Consider the following 9,269-nt stretch of genomic DNA (forward strand, 5'->3'; position numbering starts at 1 on the left):
TAATTTGGTATGCTAAAAATCAAACACTAGTGGGCCGTTACCTTTGTCTTTTTTTTAAAAAAAAAATAGCGTTGAAAAGGAAGCGCATACAAATGAATCAAAGTTCCTTTTCTTCCTTTCCAAGCTAAGGATGGATATGCATCTCTCTTGCTTACCCCATCTTCATCAGTCACGGGTTGAACAATGCAAATAATTGTCAATGCAAATTGAACAAAAATTTAACCGAAAGCCATGTTGATGCTATGCTCTTGCAACTTTGTTCTTAACTTCTTTTTTTCTTCTTTTTTCAAATCCATGTATTGATATAGTTATGGATGGCATATCTTTTAGTTAAGTCAAGTCTATATTTCCAAGAAAGCTTGTGCAAAATTAAATGGTTGAGTTGAGTGGGCATGGAGGGCACATTACCACTCTCAAGTCAAGTCAACTCAAGTTATTACTCAATACCTGCATTATGCATGTTGGAAGGCAAATCATCATTCTAAGTCAATAGTTGTGTGGGAAGAGAAATAATAAACATTGGGCCAAAATTTGAGTGGGTAGGTGCTATCTAATAATTTAAAATTTATTTGTCAAGAATTTACTCCAGTGGATAAAAAGAAAAAAAAACTTGGGTTCAATCTACATCGTTCAATGTATTACCCAAAGTTTACAATTTATAAACTTCCCATAAGTTTCTGTGAATTGATTGGATTAAATACTTTTGGTCATTGGGTTTTAAAATACAATTTCAATTTGATCACTCATACAAAAATGTAGCCAAAAGCCATGCTAATGCTATGCTCTTGCAACTTTGTTCTTAACTCTTTTTTTTGGGTTCAAATCCATGTATTGATATAGTTATCACTACTACATTTTAGCGTTTGCGCGACGAATCAAAAATAGTCGCGCAAAGAACAAATCTGTCGCGGAAACAATAGCGCGACAGATATATCGTCGCGCAAAATCAGTCGCGCAAATACCGTCACGCTAGACTTTGCGCGACAAAACTATAAAATATCGTCGCGCAATACCCTTCGTTGCGCCAATAGTTCAGGGACGACAAACAATCCGTCGCTCAATATTTTGCGCGACGAGAGTACAGGCGTTGCAGCAACTACGCGCGACGACACTTCAATCCGTCGCAAATATTTTTTGCGCGACGAATTAACAGACGTTGCATGAACATAATGCGACGACATATATTCGTCGCGCAAACAATATTTGCGCGACAAATATTTCGTCGTTGCAAATACCTTGTGCGATGAATAAGGATCGTGACTCAAACCCTTGCGCGACAATGATTTATTTGTCGCATTTTCTTTAGGGGACAAATACGTCCGTCGCGCAAACCGAGGATTATATTCGTTTACGATATATTTTTATGGTTTTTTTATTTTTTTAAACGTGATTTGCGCGACGGGTCAATTTTTCGTCGCGCAAATATTAGTAATTAATTTTTTTTTAAAATTTATGTGAAAAAAAAAGAATTTTGATTTATTTTATTTTTATAATTAAATCAAATTGCAATTGAAAAATGTAATGAAGAGAAAATAGTTTTTTAAAACATAATATAAATGTATAATATACAAGAGAAATATTTAAAATGTAATTAAGAAAGTAAAAAACTAATTAAACAATGTAGCTAAATCTACTTCCTCGTCTGGCAAATGCGGCTCGGAGGTCTGGACATTGGGGACAGGGGCAGAGGTTTGGTGGCCATGCGCAGAGGTGGACGGGGGAACAAAAGATGGTACGGGAACGCTGGACTGGGCCATTGACTGTATAATCTGAGCCATCTGTGCCATCTGGGTTTCAAGCTGGGCCACCTTTGCTGTCAAAACACTATTTGACTGCGACGATGAACGGGATCTAGGTTCCCGCCGCCGGGCATTCCCCATCCCTCGACAGTATGTCCCTGGCCGCCTCCCTAGAGTCTGATCCAAGGTGTCCGTCAAGATCTGAAACCCTGCATCCTGTGGAGGAGCCACAGACTCGAGCGGCGTATCGGGAGGAAGCTGGGAGGCAGACTCCTGAAGAACCAACTGGCTCTTCTCAATCATGGTCGTCTGTTTAACATAACATAAAATATAAATAAAAACATTTATATAATAACTATGAAACTTGAACGCGTAAAATAATCATTAAAATTAAAGAGTACTTACATGAAGGGACTCCGCCAACTCATTCCCAGGTCGAACATAAACGTCGCCGAAGACGTCAATCTCTGGGAATTTGGACCCCTCCTAAATTGAACAAGAGTATAAAAATGTTAGTACAAAAAAAAAAAAAAATTAACATTAATGACATATTAAAAATTAAATAAAAACAACTTATTATTACCCGACGTCGCGCATCCATCCTATAGGAGAAGGGCCTGGAACCTGAATGATGGAGAAGAGCCTTCTTCTCCCTATTGCCCTTATTTGCTTTAGCCATCTTCTGTTATACAAAAATTAAAACGTATTATTTGAAATTGAAATGAAATATTAAAAAATGACATAAATCATTAGTAAGAAACGTGTAATAATTTTGAACTTAATATAAAAAATACCACATAATCAGCCTCCTGAAAATGACCACAGAGCCACTGCCAACTATCCTCCCGCCCCTCAAGCTCCTTCGGGCAACCCTCCTGAAGAGCAACCTGCGGATCATCAAATGCCTGAAAGTGGTGGTGCAAGTCGCTCTTCCACTGCTTGTACCTATCAGCGAAGAGTCTGTTGATGTACCCCAACAACTCATCGTTGACATTCTCTAAATTGTAATTCATCTACAATAAAATAATTACATACATTAAATATTTAAAATATATAAAATTGGAAGGAAAAACAATTAAAATGTAAGATACATACCGACAGGTGTCCATGCATCTCGTTATGCACCGCATCAGGCATGGCCTTCCAAGACTTCCATTTCATCGGACAATAGGTCCGAACGACTGCACCAACATCGTGCGCCAATGAGCTATGTTGGTCTGCCGTTGGGGCAGCCCGATGACGATCGTCGTATCTGATGTTGATACGAGAGTTGTTCACCCGGGTGACCTTCGATGTAGCCAACTGGCGACACGGTCCCCGGGTGTTCTTCTTGGCTGCAAAGAAATATGAAATTAATGTTAGTTTAATTTGACTAAAATATTGGTACGAAACATATGTAGTTGAAGGAAATCTTTACCTGGTCCGCTCGAAGTGGCGTCGGTGGTGCTGGAAAGCCGATGACGCCGCCTGGCGCTCATTGGTTGCGCCACTGATGACTCTGATGACGCCGGCGCATGGGGGGCACTGGGACCCACTGGCAAGTCGGGCAACTGTGGTGGGCCAGAGGCCGGTGACATCATAGTCGGGGGAGGCAAACTACGTGAAGGTTGCACCGGCTTATGACTTCTGCTGATTAGGTTTGACATCTTGCAATAAAAACAAGCACCAAAGTTTAAAAAAAATAGTTACTGTAATACACCAATCTAATAACAAATATAACATTTATTTCATTTCATTTAAAATAGAGTCAACGTCTAATAACAAATATAACAAATATAACAAATAAAACAAATAAAATATAACAAAAATATAAAACATTCTTCATTAATTATAAAACATAAAAATTATTCCAATTTAGGGTCATTATATAAACTAAGCTAACAAACATACAAATAAATCAAATTTACCAATATAAACTAAGCATATTTTAACAATATTACAAATTTAATTAACGCATATATGTTGGCGTACGGTTTGCGATTTCCGAGTATCCGGGACTCCAATCCACAATCCGTTGAATCCTATATGATCCTAGACATACAAGGTACATCATACATGAGTTTGAGTTTCATCCAATGGTCCGAACAAATCAAACCGTTAAATCGCACAATAGGCGAAATCCATTCGAGGCTGAAACGGTATCCAAATTGGAAACCGAACACACCTACACGCTCATGACAACTAGTGGATCGCATTGGGACACAATGTGATTTTGCTACAGTTCCATAGCGCTGCCACACGCGGCAGCAGCGCATGTATGTGAAAAAGCGATAACGATCGCCGGAAAAATCTCAAAATTAAGGGCCAATCTTCCTACCCTAGGTTCAGGACATCGAATAGAGGCAGTTTTCTTCTCGGACCTGGGCCAAAAAATGGCCGGAAGTGGCCGGAATTTCATCCCGAAATCCGGCCAAAATCTTAGTTACAAAATTAGACAACGTACGCTACAAATTTAACAAATCCTATCCAACCATCAGCTAGACAATAAAAAATAGGGGGAAATGCATACCTCAGTCGTCAGATTTGGAGGCCGGAGGAGGGAGAACGAAGCCGGAGATATTCGCCCAAAACCGGATAAATTCCCGCCGGTTTCTCGAACCCAATCGTCGCGGCGGCGGCTCGGAAAGGTCTGAGTCCGTTGGCGGTGATCGCCCGGTCGTTAATGTGGAAAGTTGAGGTGGTGGCCGGAGGAGAGAGAGAGAGAGAGAGAGAGAAGAGACAGCGGCGGCAAGAATGAACCAGAAGGTCTGAAACTGTCGAATTATTATCAGACCTTTGCGCGACGAAATATAAAGTATTCGATTAAAATTATCAGACCGGTGCGTTTTCGATTAAAATTTTCGCGCAAAACTGAAAATATTAACTTTGCGCTACGAAATAAACTCCCATCGTCGCGCAACGTCGTTGCAGTAGCGGCAATTGAACCGCCAAAAATTTCACCACCTTACGCGACGGGGACAAAATTTTCCGTCGCGTAAACATCATACCCTAAACCCTAAACCCTAAACCCTGAACCCTGAACTCTGAACCCTGATCACATAAAACCCTAAACGACATCATCCCCTTGCGCGACGAATAAAGTTGTGTTCGTCGCATATACATGTTTTGCGCGACGACAGTTACCCGTCGCGCAATTTCTTCTATAAAATTTGAAACAAATTGTTTTCATAGCATACACATTCTACGAAACTAGTTTCAACGATCCAACCGTCAAACGTATTTGCTTATACTTAGAGATCGTATACACCAAAAATGGGGAAAAAAAAACGTGTAGAGATCAAGTAACGGGACAAAAGTTTTCTACGGTTATAATGGAAAAATCACGATTTAACGGTCAATTTTACTCTGATTTCGATAATTTTTTACGGATACAATCCTTCACCCAACTTGAATTCAATGACAGTATTTGATCTTCATTTCAAATTATTTACACTAGTGGATATCACAAAATCTTATGTTCTACTTAACAAGTTTATATATAAACTTTTAATAGTTAGTGACTATACTGTGTGAATCATATACGCATTATAGAAAACTTTTTTCATCGATCCAACCGTCACACTTGTTTGTTTCTACTTAGAGATCGTATACGCCGAAAATTGAAAAAAAAAAGGTATGTAGATTGCGTAACGGGACAAAAGTTTTCAACGGTTATAAAGGAAAAATCACGATTTAACGGTCAATTTTACCCCGATTTCGAAGATTTTTTACGGATACACTCCTTCACCCTATATGTATCCAATGACAGAGTTTGATCTTCATTTCAAATTATTTATACTAGTGAATACTGAGTTAAAATTCCTAAGTGTCATGTATAGAAATATTTTTTAAAAAATTAAAGTGGTTTACGCGACGAAGTGAAATATTTCGCCTGTAAATAGTTTGCACGACAATTATTTTTCGTCGCGCAAACATTTTTGTGTCGAGTTATTCGTCATGTCGTCGCGCAAAGATCAGTTTTAAATTTTTTCCTGACACTTGTGTTTTTTGGGAAAATTAACCTTGCGAGACGAAACATATCGTCGCGCAAGGGTTACTATAACGACGCTGGTGTTGTCCGTCGCGCAAAAGACACTTCGAAACTATTCCCGGACACTTGTAAATTTTTTTGGACAATTATTCTTGCGAGACGGAGATAATCGTCGCGCAAATGGGTTTGGGCGACGCTATTAGATGTTTTCGTCGCGCAAAATTTTGTTTTATTTTAAAAAAATTAAATTGATATTTAGTGTAAATATTTGTTGATACTATATTCGTATTTACGATATATGCAAAAGATGATCACAACTTGTTTTAGGGGACGTGATAAAGCATATATTTATATGGTTTGGATATCATATATTTATATGATAAAGCATATAATTGTCATAGAAAACTTTATATTTTTTCATACTATATTTGTATTTTGTTATACCTTTATTCATTTGTCTTTTTACAAAACTCTATGCAAATATATGACGTTAATTAGGAAAAGTTACTGACACAAAGAGAAAACATGTACATTTCATTAAATTACAAATAAATTACATTATTCATCAGATGAACATGTACATTTCGTTAAATTACAAATAAATTACATTATTCATCAGATGAACTATAATAACCTTCGTTATCATCACTATCATGACTATCCGTCTCCCAATCCTCTTCCTCCTCCTCTTCCTCCGCCTCCTCCATAAGTACATCATCGTCGTTGTCGTCCCCCATGGTTGGATCGTATCGCGGAAGATCACCGAGGTCAATTGTAATTGACTGAATCGGTATTTCTCTTGAAGACACTCCGTCAATCTGAAATGGTTCTTGAACAACATTTGTATCGAAAAGTGTATGTGCATCATTTTCCATGGAAGAGTCTAAACGTTGGTCAACGACGTCGACGTCGTTGTCCGATGGGTCTAGTTCTGGTATATCATACACGTTCCTCTGATCCATATGCTGAACCACTTTCCAATCGTTCCCCGCTTTAGGGTCATTTAGATACACAACTTGTTTTGCCATGTTTGCCAAAATGTAAGGGTCGTCATCATACCAAGTTCTGCTCATGTTCACAGATAGTAACCCATGATCGATTTTAATACTTCCCTGCCTATTTGGGTTCGTATCAAACCATCGACACTTAAACATGATCACTTGGTATCGGTCTTTGTAAAGCAATTGCACGACAGTTGTGAGTTTGCCATAGAAATCAATGTCTGTACTTTCCCCTCCACCTGGAACATGGACACCGCTGTTTTGCGTACACAACTTGTCATCTCGTGCATGACCTAAAAACTTGACGCCGTTAACATGGCAACCTGAGAACAATTCTGCTCGGAGTGGGCCGAATGCCAAGTTATATAACTCTTCACTGTAAGTGGGGGAATTCTCTGATTTCAACTTATTCACCTAATATTATAAAAAAAACCGAAATAGGTTAGTTTGGAAAAATGTAATAGCACAATATATATATGAATTAGAAAACACTTATAACTTACATATTCCAAAAACCATTGTGGAAACAATTCACGGTGTTTCTTGGAATACAAATGTGATGGATGTTCTCGCTTCATCATCTCTTCATGTTCATCTAAGTATGCCAATATCTCATCACAATTGTTCAATACGAACCAATGAGCTACCTCCATGTCATTTCTGGAAAACGATTCTCCTCGTACAGGATCTCCAAAGGGTCGTGCGCTTTGGGCAAAAACAGAAAGTTGCTCATTTCTCAGACCTCCGTCATTATTGCGCTGAGGTCGATTGAAAGCCGTGTCCACATCCTTTAAATACATTCCACAGAAAGTAAGCGCCTCATATTGAACCCAAGCCTCTACAATTGATCCTTCGGGCTTCGCTCTATTGCGTACGCTTTTTTTCAGCTCTCCGAGTAGCCTGCCAAAATAAACCGAAATTAGCAAGTAGTAAGCATGAGATAATGATGCATACACAAATGATGATGATTATATACCTTTCTATTGGATACATCCAGCGATAGTTGACTGGACCAGCAAGCAATGCCTCTTCTGGCAAGTGAACCATCACGTGAATCATACTCGTGAAGAAAGCCGGAGGGAATATCATCTCAAACTTGCATAAGACTTGGACAATGTCTTGGCGCAACTGATCAATGTCTGTCTTTCGCAACGTTTTTGCCGTCAGTTGGGAAAAAAATATGGACAACAATATGATTGGCTTGACTACATCTTCCGGCAATAGGTGTCGAATCCCCACAGGAAGTAAGCGTTGCATAAACACATGACAGTCGTGACTCTTGAGTCCAGTAAATTTACCCCCGTCAACCCTCACGCAACGTGCGATATTAGAAGCATACCCGTCAGGAAACTTTACAGACGATACGAACTGTAGAAACTCTTTGTTGTCATTCGGTTTCATGGAAAAAAATGCAAGATCCCGTATAGCTTTATCACTGCCCCTTTTCAGCCATAAACCCTTTCGTATGCCCATTCTTTCCAAATCAAGACGCGCTTTCGGAGTGTCCTTTGTCTTGCCCTTGATATCTAGAATCGTTCCCATCAATGTGTCAAACACATTTTTCTCAACATGCATAACGTCGAGATTGTGCCTCAATTTTAGTTTCGACCAATATGGGAGCTCAAAAAACATAGACTTGTGCGTCCAGTTCATATGTGTAGCAGGTCTGGTCCGACTAACTGTTTTCCCAAACGGAGCAAAATCCAAATGGTTAAGCTGTTCTAAGATCTGATCACCGGACCATTCTCTAGGTTTTGCACGACGCTCTTTGTTCCCGTCGAACTCTATATCCTTCTCCCGCCACTCGTGGTCCCATGGCAACCATCTTCGATGCCCAAGGTAACACACTTTTCCAGCGTGCCAACCGGAAGTTACATCTTCCTTGCATACAGGGCATGCCATATAACCCTTTGTGCTCCACCCCGAAACCATTGCATATGCGGGAAAATCATTCACAGTCCACATAACTGCCGCCCGCAAAGTGAACATCTTCTTAGTAGATTTATCGTACGTGCGCACCCCGTTTGTCCATAAATCTTTGAGCTCATCAACCAACGGCCTTAAGTACACATCGATTGACCTGCCAGGATCCTCAGTTATCAAAACAGTCATCATCATGTACTCTTTTCTCATGCATTTCCAAGGGGGCAAATTATATGGAAATACGAAAATCGGCCAAGTGCTGTGGTGTTGGTTTAGAACCCCGTACGGATTGAAACCGTCAGTCGCAAGCCCCAACCTCACATTTCGGGGATCAGCAGCAAACTCGGGGAACGTTCGATCGAAATCTTTCCATGCCTCCCCATCTGCAGGATGCCGCATCACATCGTCGTCTACCCGTTTTTCCTTATGCCATCTCATGTCTGTGGCAGTATGCGTCGACATATACAATCGCTGCAACCTTGGTTTCAGGGGCAGATAACGCATGACTTTTTGTGGAATCTTACTCATTCTATTCTGAGATGTCTGTTTGAACCTCGATTCATTGCATATAGGGCATGTATCCAACGTTTCATACTCTTTATAGAATAACATGCAATTATTTTTGCAAGCGTGGAT

The 9,269-nt window shown here is 39.7% G+C and overlaps 1 protein-coding gene across 1 annotated transcript; it reads right to left on the reverse strand.

Annotated features, from left to right (window-relative positions):
* Positions 1–2,636: 2,636 nt before the first annotated feature.
* LOC148296650 (uncharacterized) lies at positions 2,637–9,032 on the reverse strand. The gene is made up of 4 exons (XM_088248591.1): positions 7,818–9,032; positions 3,157–3,385; positions 2,835–3,073; positions 2,637–2,684 (listed from the first exon to the last, which is right to left on the reverse strand). The coding sequence occupies exons 1-4, from the start codon at positions 9,030–9,032 to the stop codon at positions 2,637–2,639; spliced, it is 1,731 nt and encodes a 576-aa protein (XP_088104717.1).
* Between the last annotated feature and the right edge of the window lie 237 nt (positions 9,033–9,269).

Source organism: Prunus avium, chromosome 2, assembly GCF_965620075.1.
Source record: "Prunus avium chromosome 2, drPruAviu1.hap1.1, whole genome shotgun sequence".
Taxonomy (NCBI): domain Eukaryota; kingdom Viridiplantae; phylum Streptophyta; class Magnoliopsida; order Rosales; family Rosaceae; genus Prunus; species Prunus avium.